Below are 20,366 nucleotides of genomic sequence, written 5' to 3'. Positions count from 1 at the left end.
GTGACCTAAGTGAAGGTGTACAGTGAACACATGGTTCAACCACGCACATTCTGGCCTCAGGCAGGTAGCTTCCCCTCTGTGCTTTTCTCCTACAGAATGGAATAACGGCTCCTCTCTTGCAGGATTCATGTGAGGCCTCAGTTATGCAATATCTCACTTCCCTTGGTTCTTATATTCATTTATTTTGAGGTTGTGTAGCTTTGAATGATGTCTGGAAACTTAGGGAGAATCAATCATATAGAGATGGAATCTGGCCCTCAGTGGGTGCTGCATGAAATTCCCAAGATATACTAGAAACTTTCCTTGGATGGGTGCTTGTGTGGTTTTGTACTCAGACCTTGTGGCCTGACCCACTGAGAAATAAGACATGCTTGAAAGAGCTCAGTTATTTATCGGAGTAGGAGACACTGTGTACTGAGCTCCGTGACTGCTCACAAGGGTTCACAAGCAGATGTACAAAATCCCCACTGAGATGAAAGAGTCTAGAAGCAGGTATCCAAAGAGAACTTGAGGTCAAGATTAAAAGCAGAAAGAAGAAAGCAAGTTACAGCCCTCAGGACAAATCCAGCCCACTACCTGTTTTTGAAAATAAAGTTTTATTAGAACACAGGCATGCCCATGGAGTTACCTGATCGCTGCTTTCTTTTCAATGGCAATGTTGATTATCTGCAACAGGAGATTGTGTGTCTCATAAAGCCAAAAATATTTACCATCTGTCCTCCTACAGCAACTATTCTCCAGCCTGTGGTGAAGACTTCCAGGCTATGCCACCTTACACAGATCATTAATATCCACAGTGCCTCAGATTCCCAATGTATTCGAAAAGGATGGGTTGAGGTGGCAGCTCACACCTATAACCCAAGCTCTCAAGAGGCAGATCAAGTTCAAGCCCCCCTTGGCTTCTTACTGAGTTGGAGGCCAAACTGAGTTACATGGTAAGCTCTTGTCTCAATAAATAAATAAATGTATAATAGCAGAGGTATGCTATTTAAACCCGATAGTTCATGAAAGAGACTTGCATGTTATAACCCTCAGCTGACAATAACTACCACAATTATTAGTAGTGCCACTGATTGTCAGCTAATCTTTTGGGGTAAAATACCCTGGGCAGGTTTTCAAGTACCCCCACCCCCAGCCAGTGCGCGTGCATATATATCACTGCAGCTAAATTCGTCTCTTTCCCCTGCCACCACTGTGCTTTCTTAAGATCAGCCATTTCAACGCTATCAGCTCGGCACACTGTCCCGTTCCTCCACACGCCGCCGTGGAGGCATTTGGATGAGTGTCATTGAATATTTCCCAGTAGTCTGTGCATCCTATCTGAAAGAAGGGGAATTGAGGGAGACATTCTGTTAGAATTAAATGTCAAGACTGCCAGCTGCTTCCTTCTCAAAATATGAGCTAACTATTCCAAAAAGTGTGAACCATCAATCAAAGTATCAGAGAATATTTTGAATTTACTTGCTGTCGTTATAGGCGGGGAAAAAGTAAAAATTTTTAGAGGAAGAATCAACCTCTCGACAAATGGTACCGAAAGCTATTAGGGAGCTGAAAAACCCAGCAGCCTCTCTTTGCCTCCTCTGCACAGTGGGAAACGCTTGCTCCGTGTAGAACACATGCTCCATCCTGAAGGGCTGTCACAGATGGGGGTGATTTCCAAGAGAGAACTGAAAAGAAAACAAAACCCCACTGCCCAACCTTTCAGAAGTATCGCAGTCATGCAGAGAGAATTCTGTAGCCCTTCCTCATTGCCAACCTTTGCAGATAAGAAAAAACAACAACCAACCTGAACCCGGCTCGCTTCCTAGCATGTGCAGGGCCAGACCTTGAAGAAGGGACACCTGGAGGGAAAGCAATGAGGAAACTTCTCTAGCTGAAGACTCCTGCACACAAAAGCAACACACTTGTGGCACCCTCTACCACCGTCGGGGTAGAGCAAGGCTGGGTCAGGTCACGTCCATTTGTGGAGCATACAGTCCACAGTGACCACTGCCAAAGCATATACTTTATTAACTCAGACTTGGTACACAGCCTTGACCTCCTCTCCCCACGCCCAGTCTCCATTGTTCTGGGTAGGCGGTGGGAAGACAGGGGCTGTGGGCTGGTACAGGGCTTTCCCCTGCAGAATGCTTCTTCTGTCCCCATTGTCCACTGGCAGATCTCGTCACACTTGCTTTCCCTTTGCCTGAACTCTGCCATGTGCATCCAGTGAGTGCTTCCCTCCAGTAGTTCCCAGCCTTGGGTGACAATGAGGGTCACCTACGGAGCTCTTTAAAGACATGGATGCCTAAGCTTCTGCCCAAAGACCCTCAGGTCATCCAGTCTAGGGAGAAAAGGAGTAGTGTATCTTTAAAACTCTCCAAGTGGTTCTAACGCATCAAGACCTACTATGTGCTGGTTCTAATGCATCGAGCCCTACTGTGTTCTGGTCCCTCTTCTAGAGGAATAAAACAAGAACAATGGCCAACTGTCTGATCTCATGGGGCAAGTCAGATAATAAATGTGTGAATAGTCAATACACTCTTTTCTGATAGTGCAACACACACGAGGCTATAAAAGAATGTGGCCGGGGTAAGGGTATCTTGTAATTTTACTTGGACTGTCCTTGGTTCACAATTTGCTTCTTTGGTGAGCTCTCTTAGAGTTCAGGACCAGACCATGTTTCTAGTCCAGCATGGTTAGCCTCCTTGCCTTCTCTGAGCCTAGGTTTCACAGTTTGACAGATGGGCACTCTCACAAGGCAGACTTTGGCTCAAGGATGCCTCTGCCCTTTACCTTTCTGCCCAGTGGACACATCTTTCATCCAATAGGGCATATCTTGAACTAGTCTGCTTTTTTTAAAAAGCGAGTTCCACTTGTTTCTTCCACTAATGCAAGGGTCTTTGGTGACCCTCTGAAGAAATGTCCTATTGACAACATTTATTGAACACAATTTTCTGTCTTGTATAACAGTAACTATCAAAGGGTTATTTATCATGTGTGGGCACACTGCACGACAGTTCACTCAACTCAGCCACCTCTAAGATGGGCATAATGAGCTAGCTTTGGTCAGTATGGAAACTGAGCTCACTCAGGAACATGGGACTCTGCTTAGCTTTTCAACTTTCAGGTTCAACTCAGAGAACCTGTGGTCTTTTAGTCTCTCGTCAATTTCCCCAGCTGGGAGGAAGCCCCCAGGAAAGGCATCTGTCTCACACACTTCATCTAGATGCCCTTCTCTCCTACCCTTCAGGAGTCTTGCTTGTGGTGATGAAGGCCACCCAATTCTGATAGTTGCTCTCGAGTCCCTGAAGCCCCAGGAAGGTTTTCTGCATAGGCCCTGGTGTCCCTCACAGGATCCTCTGTGTTGGAACAAAGATGGCAAGATTTCCAGGGGAGCCCTCAGCAGACACTGAGATTCCACAGACAATCCTTGGCCTAGAGCACCTCAGGTGTTTAGAAAGGACTCGTGTGGGCATTTGTTCCCTGAAAAGAAAATTTCAAAAGAAACATTCTTTCTTGCAACCTTTCTTTCTCTATCATTTTTTTCTTTTTTTTTAAAGATGAGATTAAAACACAAAATAGTGTCATTGTAATCTTCACGTTAGGAATCATTATTCAATAAGGTAGATTGAGAAGTTCAATTAAGTACGTTCTATACTTAAGGTGGCAGAGGATTCCACACAGAAAGAAGTTCAGGGAAGGTTCTTGTCTCCAAAGGGAATAAAAAAAATTGTTAGTTTAACACAAACAGTGTGGCAGGTTATGTAAAATGTGTTTTTTTCTAAGGCTTGTATGTGTTTGTGCGTGTGTGTGCACGAGTGTGCATACAAATCTGAGACAGAGAAGAAGAAAGTGAGGGTGGGACTATGGTGTTATTTCATTGAAAAGAAAACAAAGCAGAAAACTAAGAAGTTGCAATAACCTGATAACCTGAGGACAAAAGAACATTCTCTAAGATGTCAAGATTATGACTATTTCCATCAGCTTACAGAGTGATTCAGCTGACAGGTTCAATCATTGTGTCTTGTCCCCTCTCCTCTTCTCTGCTCCTCTGCATAGAGGACAAAACCTAGCTCTTGAAACCGATGGCTCAACAATGTGGTCTTGCTGCAGGCCCACCCAGGAGCCAGGTAACTGAGAATTTTTAAAATGGTTTTGTGGGTTTTTTGTTTTTTGTTTTAATGTCAGGATGCCATAGTCTTGATCTCACTTCCTCTTTGTGCTAAAAACCCAGATTTAAGGAGTTAGAGGTTTATTGTCAACATCAAGATCTGCTCTATAAACAACATGCAAATCCAAACATACTTCTCCCTGCAAGAACCGACACACAGCGAGAATGTTGGCTGTGGCAAACTTCTCCACATGGCCAGTTAATTCATTCTAATTCTGAACTGTCAATCAATGCAAATATTAACTTATCAGATGGAGATACAACTTGCAATTCATATAGGCTCTTAAAGCCACAGGGAGAACTGCTTTACAAACAGCACATAATGAGACAACCAGAGTCAAGCAACAGTACTGTGACCAAGCACAAGGAAGGGTGTAGGCGGGGATCACAATCCATGAATGTCAGGCTGCTGGGAGCTTAGGCAACCATTGGGAAAACGGAATTACCCATGAAATAATCCAAGTAAACTATGAGGGAAACTTGTATTTAATATTGGGCTCAGTCACAGGGCACAGGTAACAAGCTTTGGAAGAGAGGAGACGTAACTAGGCCTGAGCATAGAAAAGGCTTCTGGTCATCTTGAGAGAATGTAGTGAATCAATTAAAAACAAAATTCTGAATGGCCATCCAGATATTCTGAGCACAATTAGCGTCTCCACACAGTATATCTAGCTGCCGCAATATGCTACTACCTAGGTTCCTGAGCAGAACTGTCTTAGGAAAACTAACCACGTATTTATGGGTGGATTGGACGTTATACGAAAGGAACATACATGGAAAGAAAGGGAAGAAATACTCAGGAGGACAGTTGGAAGTCGTTGGGAGGGAGTTGGGCGTGTAGTGGACATTTGAACTAGAGTTCTGGGTACGATGACGGAAAGAAGAGGCAAGGTGTCAGTCACTTCCCAGGAGCAATCACAGCATTCTGTGATAACTGCCCAGCAGTGGGCAAGATGGTAAGTGTTGATAAGCCGACTTACTGGTTCGCTATTTTCTTGCTCTGCACAAAGCTAACGTGTGGAGATAGATGGAGAAAATTACTAGAAGGAAGAAGTTGGTAAAGAAAACTGTCGCAATCAGAAAGATTGCAACACTAAAAAACCCTGGGGTGCTACTGTGTTTTAACACAGAAAACATCTGAGGGGCAGGAAAAGGATGAGGGGGCCCAAGGAGGGGATTCTACAAGGAATCCTCCCTCTTGGAGGCTGAGCTCTCTTTCCAGGAATATCTGCATATCACACAGCAGGTCAAACCCCCAGAATACATCTGTGCTTAAGAATCAGGCCTGGGAAGAGCCCACATTCCTTTCTGTGACTAACCCTCCACAAAGAAAGCCCTAGGTCTGCAGGCAGGAATCAGAGCAAAGGGAAGATAGAAAAGGAAGGGATCTCACAGACTTCTTTGTTATTGTTGTAGTTTTATTTACTTGTTAATTATAAAAGAACAGAATACAAATTGAAGGCTAGACAATTTTGGACTATGAAAATATGTCCTTTAAAAGTATCAACCATAGCACTAGAGAGGGTAGACAGGCCGAGAGGCGCTTCTGGCCTTGGGAGACCCAGGGTTACAAGAAGTCAGAATATCACAGTACCCAATGCAGAAGCTCAGTCAGGCCAGTGAGAACAGACTGTGGAAGCTGACAGAAGGAGGAACTACCCGGCTGAGGGCTGGAGCAAACTTCATTCTTTAACATTTCAGCAGTTAGCACAAACAGTTGGGAATTTTATGTTAGCCTGAAAGATGTTCCAAAGCATCTTGGGGGCTTTAGAGCCCCGGGAGAGGACCTGGCATGGTGAGAGACCCGAGAGTGTCACCGAAGCCTCCCAGAGTTCTGTCTGGTGAGGAGAAGCTCCAAGATGAGAAGAGTGATGGGGAACTGGATTATTCTGTTCTGCCATGACCCAGAATCTTCACGCTGCGCTCATCTGTCTGAACGCTCAGGGTTGAGCACAGGTCATCCTTTTCCTTATACAAACATGGCTTCCTGAGGGGGCCCCACTTCTCAGGTCTTCCTCTGTTGCCCAGAGCACACAGGCAGTGAGGCTGGGACATTGGCTGGGGAAGAAGAGGTTTTTCCTCTTTCCCCTCACGTCCGCACAGATCCTTCATCCTCTGCCCCTGTGTCCTGATAGTTTAAGATTAAAGAAGGTAACACTTGGAAAGACAGTTCATTGAGCCAGTCAAGAGGACAGAATTCCGCTTCCGGTTCTGTTGTATTAAAAAAATCAAGCTTCCAGGTCAAGATTCCTCCACGGTAGCTCCTACATTTTTCTCCACATCTGGTCATCACTGTTCTTCCCCCGACATGGAGTTCCCCGAACATGGTCAGCCAATAGGGCCTTGTGTTCCCGGCACCCACCCTTGGGCAGGCGCAGAGTTGCTTGCTCAATAGATGTCTAAGGAGAGGTTCTTAGCTGTAATTTATATTTATTTCCCTGATAGGCTGAGCCTGAATCACAATACTGTAAACTCAAGAAATAAACCATGATGGCTTCTATCATGCCAACCAAAGACACCGGGGGAAAAAATCAGAGATAAATCAAACCACCTGAAAAAGTCCTCTAAGGCGATTCCCCCGAGCTACTAAATGGGATGGATGCTACCTTACTGTGTCTCAATGTTTGATCCTTGACAACCAACATGGGTTTGCATTTTTATGCATATGTGTTTGAACAGCTATGTCATGGCTGGTATATGAAAGTGCTGTTTGGAGAAGGGCCCAGCGGCAGAGCTGATAGGAACAGCTCTTTCTAATGTCAGTAACTCTGCTGCTTAGCTCCCAAGCCTACCCCTTCCTAGCCACTCAGTCCTCCTCAGAGACATCAGGTTTTTGTATTTACTTCCGGGGAAAGGCGATGTATACGTGTACCTGAGAAGATGTACATATATGTTTTGTGTGTATATGAGCTTGTTGAGCAGAATCATTAGGAAGGAGTCACTAGGAAGTGAGAAGATATTGAAGTAAAAAGTTAGCAGAGGAAGCAAAGGCATGCAAATGGCTTGTTGCCAAAAAGCAACAGAGCGGGGGTTCAGTCCACGTAAATGAAAGGAAAGAGCAGGGTCTCAGGTCTGTGTGTCCATGACAGGGACATTCCCCAGAGCTGACTGGCACTTACACAATGCCACAGGAAGCTGTAGCTGTTGCTCACAGGTGACAAAGTACCGTGGCCTGCCCTCCAGGGACCCTCTGTGGTGACACACTCTCTTAGAGGCTCAATACCACTGTCACCTTGAGTATTCTCAGAGACCATCCACATCAATTTATATTACTTTAACACGACAGAACATTCTTACAGGCCAAAAAATAAGGCACACATTCACCAAGAAACTCAAGCCAAGATGAAGCAGAGGTTCTTGGGAGCTTCTGAACAGCTACCATAGTCCCAGATACACTTTGGTCAATACTTCATCCTCATTAGAGATGTTCTTGGCAGGGAATTTGGAGGAGATTAGCTCGGATGGGTTAGCACGGATGGACCGGAGGAGCACAAATTGAACAGTTAATCCTCCTTTCAGAGAACACCCGAATTTGCTTGGGATCAAGGAGAAAAGGGAGCTGGAATGTGGCATTACTGAGTGAATTCCTAAGCAATTGCTGGTTCCACACATTTATAGACCACCCAGTTTCTGACTTTCTAAGTAAATTATGTTACACACACACACACACACACACACGAGAGAGAGAGAGAGAGAGAGACAGAGAGAGAGAGAGAGAGAGAGAGAGAGAGAGAGAGAGAGAGAGAGAGAGAGAGAGAGCCACCAGTGATAGAATTCAAAGATGAGAGGGATTGTGGCAAGAAAGGTTTTCCTCTACGTTCTCATGAAACTTCCAGAATGGCAGTTTCTCTCTTACCCCCCCCCCACCGCCCCCGAATGTTGCAGAAACCCAGATATACCAAATGCAATGTGTTATGACACTGGGGCAGATGGCTGCTCAGATCAGCTGCCTGGGAGAGATGGGCCTGGTGAGGACTGTGGGCCTCAGCATGTGGCCTCTGGGTATAGAGCTGTATCAGTGAGTTCCACTCCTATGACAGAACTCAGTTGATCAGATTCAAAGAAAAACGAAGAAGGGTGAATGGTGGCCTGACTGTTGTTATCAGTCCATTGATTTACAAGGGGTGCAAGTACGTTTTCTGATGACCAGAGTGAGCTTGTCAGCTCACGGCAGACTACTTTACATCTCAAACAGCATTGAAGCCATTAGAGAAGCTTGCTTACTGAGCATGCAATGAGATTAGAAGACCTTCAAGCCAAGCACACCATCTCTGCCTTACAATATTCTTGTTGAATTGGGTACACACACACACACACACACTCACACACACACCACACGAGTATACACATTGCTAGTATATGTCATATTTAAAGTTCTCCTTTTGGACAGAGTAGGAATCACTGAATTCTTATGACCCAGTCCACGCTCAGTTCTACAAACCATAGGCAAATTATTGGGCCCATTTCATAACTAAGAATTTATTAGAGGGGTCTTTGTCATCATGATTACTGTTTGGACATCTGACAAATATCCCTAGTTATTCATTTAATAATAATACACAAATAGCATTTATTTTACATTTTAAAACTTACTTAAAACTTAAAACTAAGCATAATTTCTTTTTATTTTTGAAATTATAAGTACATCATTTCCTTCTTTATATTTCCTCCCGCCAACCCATCTTTTTTTTTTTTTTTTTTTTTTTTTGGTTTTACGAGACAGGGTTTCTCTGTGGTTTTGGAGCCTGTCCTGGAACTAGCTCTTGTAGACCAGGCTGGTCTCGAACTCACAGAGATCCGCCTGCCTCTGCCTCCCGAGTGCTGGGATTAAAGGCGTGCGCCACCACCACCCGGCTCCGCCAACCCATCTTATACAACCCCCTTGCTCCCTCTCAAATTTATGCTCTCTTTTTCTTTAATTAGTTGTTTTATTAATTCATTCTTTAATTGTTATTATATATATACTCCCAAATACATGAGGATAATTTCTTATATGAGCTATACAAACTTTGACAAATAACTTGTATAACTCCACAATCAAAATGTAAAGCATCGCATTGTCTGCTTTTCTCAGAGAAACACCGGCTTGGAAGACATTTTCAAAATAAGTTTCTTCTGCACAGAGCCCACAACAGTTGAATGCCACTCAAAGGGTCACATTTTCCAATCTTTTCCGTAACACACTGCCCTACCTGCAGATGGGCACAATGACGCTTCCTAACGCGCATGCGCAGGTTTGCTTAGCTGCACGTGAATCCGTTCTGCGCCTTTTATCTATGAACAGAGAGGAAAACAAAAAGTTGACAGCTGTTCTAAGGACATTTTCTTCCCAGAGAGTTGGAGACAAATTCCATCCAAATGAGAAACATTAACTCTGAGGAGGGTAAGGCGAAAGAGGACTGCTAAGCCGTATCTTCAATTCATTTCCTTCCTCTAAACAAGCCACACGCACACAGATAACCCCAAACTCTCTCCTGCCCAAGCGCCCAAGCCTCTGTAGTCACCGGAGTCACCCTGCTTTCCAGAAAGCACTACCTAAAACCCACATCCACTTTGTCCTGTGCAAGTTAGTGTCTGAATTCACCGCGAGGATATTTTTTATAATGGCATTCTTTGAAATGGGGCCTGGCATAATTGCTTCGAGGGTAAAGGCACCTGCTGCTCAGCCTAGAATCTGAATTGGACCCCTGAAGTCCTCATGGTAGAAGCAGAGAATCGAATCCACATGTGTGCAAGTTGACACCCCCCCCCCACATACACACGTGTGTGCTTGTACAACACACGCACAGTAACTAATGTAAAACAATTTTAGGATTTTCTTAGATATTTATAAAATAGTATATATATGATCCATGTAGGTTCTGGAGATTTTAAACAACACAAAACTCCAGTTGGCTTTGCATTGTCTCTTGGTGGTACTAAAGAATTGTTTTAGTTTGATTTTGGTTTTCTTCCAGACAAGAGCTCTCTACTAGCCCTGACTGTCCTCATTCTATAGACCAGGCTGGCCTCAAATTCAGAGATCTGCCTGCCTCTACTTCCCAAGTGCTGGAATTAAAGGAGTGTGCCACGGCACCTGACTAAAATTTTTATTTTATTTTATGTGCTTGAGTGTTTTTTCTGCGTATACATCTGTGCACCATGAGCATGCCTGGACTGGTGCCCACAGAGGCCAGAAAGGGGATGCACCTGTGCCTGGTGCCTGTGACTCCTTGGAACTGGAGTTCCAGACAGTTGTGAGTCTCTGTGTGGGTGCTGGGAATTGAACCCAGGTTGTCTGGGAGATCAGCCAGTCCTCTCAATCACAGAATCATTTTGCCGGCCCCATACTGAAGAATTCTGGTGCACATTCAATGAACTGTTTCATATGTGACCAAATTTTACAACCCAATAATGTATTTTGGCGACCTTCAGCAGACAAACCATTTCCTTTAGACGAGTAGGAGAAATGAGCTTTGTTAGACAAATGGGAGCTAGAAAGGCGTCCGGAAGAATGCTGGGGTCTGGCTACTAGGCATCTGGACCCCTCTTACTACAGACCTAGAGGATGACAAGGCAGAAGAATCTTTGCTCTGAGGACAGACTGCTCCACCAGTAGGATGTACGTGCGGACCCCTCACTTCCTGCCCGTCCCGGGACATGAGGCTGAACCACTGCCTCCCATTACCTGCACCGAGAAACTCAGCAAACTCCCGCTTCATTAGAAACTGCATCTTAAGTCTCAAAGTCTCCATCTAGACTCAGTAAGAATGGGAAATCCCTTAGAGCTTCTTTCCAGAGGGATCTGTAAGGAGGTCCCTTGTATGAGCCAGGAGAGGACAGGCAGGATGTACTATCCCACTCTGTCTTCTGTGGTTCTACACGCACGCCCTCCTCCTTCCCCTCGGCACTGCCTGCTTCTCATACTCACACTTTTCCTGCTCCCCATCCTCCTCCCTGCTTCACCCCTGTTGAGAGCGGAGCTCAAAGATAAACTACAGTGGCAAACCACAGGGCTTGCTAACATGCAGCCTCTCGCCACAGAACATTGGCAAGCTTCACGGAATGAAGAGCGCAGTTCCTCCCTTTCATGCGAGCGTGAATATTCTTGGGTCTGTTTCAGGATGTACAGAAGTCGGTGTGGAAGAGTGGGGCTACGGCTGTCCCTGGCATGCTGACTCACTGTGACTCCTCTAATACCACCTTCTAGAATGACCTTCAGTTCAGATGAGAACCACAAAATACCAGTAATTTTATTTGGGGGAATATTTATATTTTGGTAGGGTAGGTGAATTCCTAATGAAAGGCCATTATTAGAAACATTTCCCTCCAAATCCCACATGGTTTCATTTTAGGCTTTGCACTTCTAATTGATCCATATGATGGAAAAAACTTATTATTATTATTATTAAATTCGCCCATTCCCTATTTCCTTATAACTGACTCCCATGAATACAGCCTCTCAAAGAAGACACTGTAAGTTCCAAACTGCTTTAGCACAAGTCAACCCCATCCCTCCCGCCCTGGTTCAGTGCCCACCGAGTCTGCTGTCTGCGTGCACTGAGAGCAAACTGTTCTCTGCTCAACTAACTGAGCGATTAGCATTCTACAGTCGTCTCTCCCGTCGATAGGAAGAGCAGACTAACTTCCTAAGGGCGAAGGAGCGCAGAGAGGGCACACAGACTGTTCTCCATGCAGGATCCTAAGGCTGATAACCTCTGGGCTTTTCAGGAATCTGTTCCCTGGCTAGGCTGCAGAAATTTGTGGCACTTGGAGAATAGCAGCAGTGTCGCTAATGCTGATCTGAGGGTTAGCCAGGGACCAACCGCTCACTAAGGGACTGTGTGCAGTACCTCCTTCAGTAACTGCAGTGTGCCCTCTGGGGGATAAGAGAGCAGGTAGTATAGGAGGGCTAGGTCGGCCCTAGAACTCATGAGGGTGCCGCCAGTAATGTTCATCATGTACCAAGACACCATAATCTGAATCATGTAAGATAATCGTGCACATTTATGCTTCATGTAGGGGCTTTACATACAAGCACTAACCAATAACTTCTCTCAAAGCATCTTACTGAGCAGCTCTTTTGAGTCAGGCACACGGTAGAGTCTAGAGACATAGCATCAGACAAAACAGATTGGGTCCCTACTCCCTACTGCCTAGAACAGTGATTTTCAACCTTCTTGACACTGTGACCCTTTAATACAGTTCCTCATGTTGTGGTGATCCCAACCACGAAATTATTTCTGTTGCCACTTCATAGCTATAATTTTGCTATTGTTATGAATGTGATGTAAACACCTGCCATTTTCCAATGGTCTTAGGTCAGCCCTGTGAAAGGGTTGTTCAACCCCTAAAGGGGTTGCGACCCACAGGTTGAGAACCACTAGTCTACAAGGCCCAGCAAGCTGGTCTGTCAGGGTTGATCCAGCACTGTCCTGGCAACTGTAGCTTTGGACTTCCCAGACAAGTGACCTCCAGTGTTGGATAGGGACATTCCTTCAGTCTCTAACACAAGCTAAGGTAGCTCCCGGTCCTCCAGTTCAACTCTGCTTGCCTACACAGTCTACACGTTAGCACAGGAAAAGAGACATGGGGAAGTATTCCTAATCTCTAAATCTGTCACTACATGCAATTAGCAAGCTCTTTGGCCCTTTGAGTGTGTACATCTTCACCTCTGTGACGAGACCAACACAGGCTGAAAGAGTGAAGCCTTGGTTTTGAACTTGTAGAGTAGAGGCTAAGATGCCAGTCGGTAGTGACTGACAGTGTCTGTTTGGAAAACAGAAGTTTTAGCCAATATCAATCCACTGATGATGGACCCTGCCCCTCCCATTCTATCTACTCTCTTACCTCTCAAGAGCACACTGTTTGATAGACTTTCTCACACTCTATTTTAAACCTGTAACCATATGGGGATATCCAAGCTCCCATTTGACAGATGGGAACAGCAGACCTCAAAGCTAACTTGCTCAATCTTCCACAGCCACTGATGAACCCAGCATTCAAGCCCAGACCCCTCAGGCTCCAAACCGATGCCTCCTTTCGTGCTCCCACAAGTGTTCGCTTGAAATTTTCAGTTCTTTCTTTCTGCGTGTTGTTTCAACACACGCGGAACAGGTGGGAAACTGCCTCACGGTCTGCTGGTTTTCTCCAGCGCTCTGGACACCAAGTAGAGGATTTCTGCTGTTCCCAGACTCAGGTCTCACAGTCGGTCGCCGGCTCTCAAGTCTCCCTTGCCTCCCGAACAGGAATCCTGCAGCTGCCTGGATGCCTGAGGATCTATTTTTAGAAATGGAGGCGGGCATGTGGGTGGAACGCATTTGAGGTGTTGTAGGGTCTATTAATTTATTTTTTTTTTCTGAAGACACCCAGAATTGTAACTTGACTAAGTTCAAGATGAATGATCTCTGGAGGTGAGCTTGCCCTTCCTTCAGCACCGCCCCTTCCCAGCATTGCTTCTCTCCTGAGCTGATCTGTTCTCCCCAGGGCTTCTTCCAGCACCTGGCACTCAAAGCCAGGGGCATTAGAAGCCCAGCAGCAGCTGAAGTTGATTGCTTTCCAAGAAGGCCAAGGGGGAAGCAGGGTTAATTCTCCTTGACCTCTGTAGGGATTGGCAGGGTTCCCTGAGATTCTTCGGCAGAAGGGGCCTGCTGTTTTAAAGATTCGAACAAACATCCATGGGTGGATCCCCTGCCTTTTAAAACTTCCTGGGGTCACTGACTTTATTCTAGGGCACATAAAATACTCTTTCAGGAATGAGAGATTGGAGAGGCAAAGCTGTAGGTAATTCATTCTAAGGCATTAAAGCAAGTATGATATCAGGATAAATGTACATAAAATCTCTGCCTTTGGCAACGTAATAGTGGCATTTTGGTTCATAATAGTGGCATCTTTGCTCAAAGCATTTCTTTGACTTACCAGCTTAATGGAGGCAACATAAAACTGCAAGTGTGTGCTTTTGAGGTTAGGGTTATGTTAAGAGCGTCACTATTGATATACAAAAAGGAGCTGACCAATTCGTAATGTCAAACTAAATATTAAACAAGACAATAACTGTGGGAATAAATTAAACATCTTCTGTTTCAAAATCAGTGATGGCCTTCTGTCTCGGTAGATTCCCCATAGAAGAGGGAGCACGTGATAGAAACAGAGGGGCCACGTATCCCCAGCCACAACTTTTCAAATACTTTCTTAATAGCATAACAAAGCACACCAAAAAAGCCATTATGTTCTAATTTGCCCATTAGCCACAGATTCTCAAATCAAGCTCCCTAGTATAAACTAGGAATAGCTGCTTATTTTAACCACATTGGAGTAAAACAGAAAACCACTTTGCTTTGGGGTAGGCTCTTTAGATAGTGATAGCACTCACCTCCTTCAAGACTCCTGTTAGGTCTCACTGGCCTCTTCGCCAAAAAGAATCTCTCCCTAAAGGGATTCTGAGAGCAGCTCTGACTAACGCGAAACTCCAGAGAATCACTATTGCGTTTTCAGATGCTATAGTTTTTCCTGAAGGCTAATCTAGAAAACTCTTGGTCTAGATCATACTCTTATAGTTCTGCGCATCTAGAGATCGGAACCTACTGACCATCTAGCAAACATGGGAAGACCCCAAGGAGCCCCTACTGTCCCCACTTGGGGCTTGTGTTACTCGACAGCAGCACGGCCCAACTTTCATTTTAATGCCCACCTACATGTTCTTGGAGCCGCAAAGCAAGGCATCTCCCCTCCTCTAACCCTGTCACCTCCTACAGTTGTCTGGCGGTGCTTAGAGCTCTTGCCCTTTGTAAATAAGAATTTTGTGAGGAAGTAGGACTTGCATTTGCTGGATACACAAGCTTGCTTTCTTAATTACTAAGGCCCAAGCCCAAAGAAAGAACAGCAAAGGAGGCCATCCTCCTACCTCCTAAATGTAAAATAAGTGTAGTGGGCAGCACCATCACCATCACCAGTGTTATTATTATTTCAGTTCTCAGGCCAATTCACTGAAGAGCTTTAAACAGTGTTTAAATATTTATATAATAAGGAGATTTTTCTCCCTCAACTGATTGTTTTGGTAATCAAATATTAAAAACCCATTTTTATTTTAATTGCACTATACTTCTCAAATGTCTCAAGAACATCCCACACATAATTTGAGAATGTCTGAATATTTATAAAAAGCTCAATGTCTTACCAAAGGTTCTAGGAAGTGAGCAGATGCTTCCAGCCATCTCATCCTACACTCTGAGCCACAGCCTCCAGCCACTTTATGTCCCGATTTCAGCCCCTTATCCAGTAGCTCTAGTTCAGTTGTTACATGTTGTAGGCCTACTATCTCCTTGAGAGCCTCTACTAAGCAGGGAGGACCACCAAAACTCAGAGGGTTTGTGCAACAAGAAGCCTCGCTGAAAAGACATAAGCAGCCACTGGTTTATTCTACCAGTGTCCTTACGGAAAAGGAAGGGAAATGGCAAGGAGATGCATGAAAAGAAATGTGTCCTTGGTCCAGACTGCTGGTTCTTTCAGCAGTGCCCAAAAGGGCCACCATGGTGTGGTATCTGGCTTAGTGGGAGACACGGCAGGCTCCACAGACTGCCTTGTCTTAACTTGCATGAAGGGAAAAACATATGTGTGGGTTTAGAAATTCATAGCATTGGAATCCCCCCACTTGAAACTGCTTCTGATTGAAGATTTAGAATGTATGGCTGTCAGAATGACTTCAGAACATGGAAATGCCCATACGTTTCCTCTTCATGTCGGTCTCCTCTACCCAGCAGCTTCCCTTGCTCAGTGTGGATGCTCATCCACAGGATGTCTAGCTCAGCATGACAGGCAGTCTGGCCCCTTTCAGTCTTTGGACAGCCTAGTCCGTGCAGCACAGACTCAACCAAGCACAAGCGGTGGAAACTGGTTTTCAGGTGCAAGAAACGGGGGGATGAGGCACATTAACGACATCTTGGACAGATACAACCACAACTCAGATTGACAGCTGCAACAGAATGCGTCTAGTTCTGACTCCTCCTTCTCCTCCTCCTTCTCCTCCTCTTCCACCTCCTCCTCCGAGTAGCTGTGTGGATTAAACATATCGCTCCATCTCCAGGGGCCTTGGGACCTTCATCGTAAATAGAAGGGAGGAGAAGGGGGCAACACAAGGGACAGATGAGTGTTCAGGTTTCTTCCAGAACAGATCCACTCCCAGCCTCTACGGTACCGAAGGTCTATGGTTCTGTAGTTTACAATAGGCCCTCGGATCTCACTCTCCTTGGCCAGTGTTCTCCACATTAGCAGCCGAGTTTAGACGAACCCAGGGGGTCAAAATAAACAAGTATTACTCTTTCTTTATAAGTATTATAAAGTATTTCTTTATAAGTATTAGTATTGATCCGTAACCCAAACCCTAATTCTGACAAGAAGGTTGAAAACAAAGTAAAGCAAAACCACACAACAGTTTCTTTCTCTTTAAAGGGACCCTGCCAAAGATGCAGAAGGCAATGAAGATGGTCAAGAATGAGGATGGGCCCTTCAACGCAGCCGCAAAGAACGTCCCCTCCTTTCCGCATTGCCTACAGCCGGAAGCTCCCCGAGGGAAGGTTCCCCAAAGACACCTCTTCCCTGAAGTTCTCCGGGGCCCCTTTTCCCAGTTTCGCTATGAACCTCCTCCGGGAGACCTTGATGGATTCCCCGAGGTCTTCGAGGGAGGAGGGTCCCGGAAACGGAAGAGCATGCCCACAAAGATGCCTTACAACCATCCGGCGGAAGAAGCCGCCATTGCTGAGGAGAGCAAGAGCCTGGGCCCTCCGAACCTGCCTCTGCTTTTCCCGCAGCCACAGCGCCCTAAGTGCGACTCTCAGATGATTGACCTGTGCAATGTGGGCTTGCAGTTCTACCGCACCCTGGAGCACTTGGGGGGCAAACCCGTCAAGCAGGAGCCGGTGAAGCCCAGCGCCGTGTGGCCCCAGCCGACACCTCCTGCCTTCCTGCCTCCGCCTTTCCCCTACTATCCCAAAGTCCACCCGGGACTCATGTTCCCCTTCTTCATGCCCTCGTCCTCACCCTTCCCTTTCAGCAGGCACGCCTTCCTGCCCAAGCAGCCCTCCGAGCCAGCGTTACCCCGGAAAGTCGAGCCCCTGGAAAGCGAGGAGACCAAGCAGAAGGTGGAAAGGGTGGATGTGAACGTCCAGATCGATGACAGCTACTATGTGGACGTGGGTGGGGCTCAGAAGCGCTGGCAGTGCCCCACCTGTGACAAGTCCTACACCTCCAAGTACAACCTGGTGACCCACATCCTGGGCCACAGCGGGATCAAGCCGCACGCCTGCACCCGCTGTGGGAAGCTCTTCAAGCAGCTCAGCCATCTGCACACCCACATGCTGACCCACCAGGGCACGCGGCCCCACAAATGCCAGGTGTGCCACAAGGCCTTCACCCAGACCAGCCACCTGAAGCGCCACATGATGCAGCACAGCGAGGTGAAGCCGCACAACTGTCGCGTGTGCAGTCGGGGCTTTGCCTACCCCAGCGAGCTCAAGGCCCACGAAGCCAAGCATGCCAGCGGGCGTGAGAACATTTGCGTGGAGTGCGGCCTCGACTTCCCTACCCTGGCTCAGCTGAAGAGGCATCTCACCACGCATCGCGGCCCCATTCAGTACAACTGCTCCGAGTGCGACAAGACCTTCCAGTACCCGAGCCAGCTGCAGAACCACATGATGAAACACAAAGACATCCGTCCCTACATCTGCTCCGAGTGCGGCATGGAGTTCGTGCAGCCCCATCACCTCAAGCAGCACTCGCTCACCCACAAGGTATGGGGAGGGGCACCGGTGGGGATGGGGGTTAGGCTGCTAGGCCGCCAACCAGGAAAGGAACAGAGCTGGGGACGACACTCGCTGCTCCTACCTAAAATGTGGAGAACCTGTGTGACCCTGCCTAAGATACTCGCCTTACTTGGGTCCTGGGAGCCATCCCGGCTTGGCATAGCCAACAGTGAACCACAGTAGACGGTCAATTAACCCCTTTCCCAGAATAGCCTTAGAATCTAAGGTGGGCCTGGAAATTACCAATGCAGACATTTGGAGAGGGCAGTGAGGAAGGATGAAGGAAGCAGCTGGCTGCTGTGATAGCTCTGCTTAGCCCCCAAGAAGCCCTGGCATTTTCTTTCCAGGGTTAGGGATCACCACCAGCCTGGGTTATGCCAATGAAAGCCACCTTCTGGAGGATTCCCCGAGAGCTCTTTCCATCTGAAGCAGGGGCTACTTCTGGTCTGTTGGCTGACTCTGCTGTGAGACCTGCTTCCTTCAGGTGGCTAGAAACTGGAGCAGCATTTGTCCTTGTCACTCAGGACCAGAGTTTATGGTGTTCTTGTAGGAAGCATGTGAAAGCTTCCTTCTCTATTTGGTTTTAATTTCTCTGGGCTCAGATCTTCACAGAGAAATACAGACCCAAGGCTCTAGTTTCTGCCTCCTTGGGAACCGTTGCTTTGGAGGTCATCAAGCCAAAATAGGCAAAGTCCCAGTGGTGTCTTGGAATCTTACTCTAGCTGGGCTGACTTGGGTCTGTTTTGAGATGCCAAAAGGTGACTTTTGCCCCCACTGACCTCTAGTCTCACCTTTGACCTCAGTGGTTTTTTTTGGCAAGAAAAGCTTCTAGGAAGCCAGGGTCTCTAAGCCATCCTTTATTTCCAAAAGGTCATGAGCGGACCGCTCAGCTGAGGTGATAATGCTGCCACTTTGGTCTCCTGGGTTCCATTTGTTAGGTTAGAACAAAACACACAGTGTTTCCCGGCTCTGCGGCAGAGATATATATATCCTGCCGGACAAAGGACACCTATAGACACCATCAGAGGGGAGATGGCTGCCAAGTGCAGGAACCACCGGCAGAGGACTTGGACTTAGATTTGGCCATAAAGGCACCATGGGCTTAGCTCAGGGATGCCTGCGTATGTGGATAAGGAATCAAAGGTTATTGATTTTCCACCATATGAATTCTGCAAGGCAACAGAAAATGAAGCTCAAATGGGAAAAAAATCACTATTGTCTTACATATGTTTCCTATGAATCAGTAAACACAATGTGTTTTCAGTAGCGACATAAGCAAACAGTGAGCAGTAGTGGTTCCCAACTCATTCGTGCTGATTCTCAGGGACACTGAGGTCTGCTTCCGACTGAAAGTGAACACACCGGGATGTGATGAGGTCTCTCAGGAACCCCAGCACCAGCACACAAGTCTTTATTTATTCATTCACTTTTTTGTTTTGTGTTTATGTGCAATCGTCTGCAAATGCCCACAGAAAGGCCCGAGGTCAGTGTCAGGTGCCTACTGCGGCTCTCCACTTTATCTTTTTGAAATAGGTCCTCTCACTGAGCTGGAGTTCATCAACTGACTAGGGTCTGACCAGTGAGCCTCCGGGCTTCCCCCGTTCTCTGCCTCCTAGTGCTAGGATTACAGACGTGCCTTGCTAGGCTTGGCTTTTTCTGAGCACTGTGAATGCTTGGACATCGTGTACCCCTCTACCTGGCTTATGCATAGCTGAGGCTCCAGCCCAGGGCTTCAAGCATACAAGGCAAGTGCTTTCCCAATGGAGTTATGGGCCCAGCCCCCACCACTTCATCCTGAGAAGATAAATCTTCACCATGAAAGACCATGGAACTTACTTCAAGGTTTCATAGTAACTAAATGATTGGACAGAAACATGAACCCACCCTTTAGTGCTTCGGGCTCACCAAAACTAAAAAGTGCTAATCTCTTACCACACACACTCCAGCTTAAATAAGTGAGAATATGACTAGGGTCAGTGCTAATTTAGAATATCTCCTTCCTTAGGCCACTTATAGACACCAGACAGTATGGATTTTTGAGATGTTAATTTGGTAACTTGTTCTAATCCTCATTTTAGTGCCAAGGTTCTTTGATTCTCTTTTTAAAAGTCTCTTGCCTGGAACAACAGCACACACCTGTAGTCCCAGCTACCCAGGAGCCTGGAACAGGAACCCAGCAATTCAAAACTAGCCTCAGCAACGTAGTGAAGCCCTGTATCAAAAAGTCACTATGGAGCCTGGAGAGACGGCTCAGTTAAGAGCATTTGTTGCTTTTGCAGAAGACCTGGGCATGCTTCCCAGCACCCACGTGGTGGTTCATAACCATCTGCAACTCCAGTTCCAGGGGGCATCTGATTCCCTATTCTGACCTCCTCGGGTACTAGGCATGCAGGCGGAATACATACATACATACATGCAAGCATTCGTACACATAAAAT

General features: G+C 46.4%; 1 protein-coding gene and 1 long non-coding RNA gene across 2 annotated transcripts in view; both read left to right on the top strand.

Annotated features, from left to right (window-relative positions):
- LOC126508532 (uncharacterized) overlaps positions 1-20,366 on the top strand; it is a 388,666-nt gene that overhangs the window by 278,513 nt on the left and 89,787 nt on the right. The gene's annotated exons all lie outside the window — the stretch shown is intronic.
- The window catches only part of Znf366 (zinc finger protein 366), a 63,088-nt gene that overhangs the window by 25,474 nt on the left and 17,248 nt on the right, over positions 1-20,366 (top strand). The window contains exon 2 of the mRNA XM_050153828.1: positions 16,580-17,916. Coding sequence (XP_050009785.1) covers positions 16,594-17,916 — 1,323 coding nt within the window. The 5' untranslated portion in view covers positions 16,580-16,593. The remainder of the gene's footprint in view (positions 1-16,579; positions 17,917-20,366) is intronic.

This window comes from Alexandromys fortis, unplaced genomic scaffold, assembly GCF_014885135.2.
Source record: "Alexandromys fortis isolate MF-2015 unplaced genomic scaffold, M_Fortis_MF-2015_v1.1 scaffold_79, whole genome shotgun sequence".
Classification (NCBI taxonomy): Eukaryota; Metazoa; Chordata; class Mammalia; order Rodentia; family Cricetidae; genus Alexandromys; species Alexandromys fortis.
This window is presented reverse-complemented; position numbering and strand designations above follow the sequence as displayed.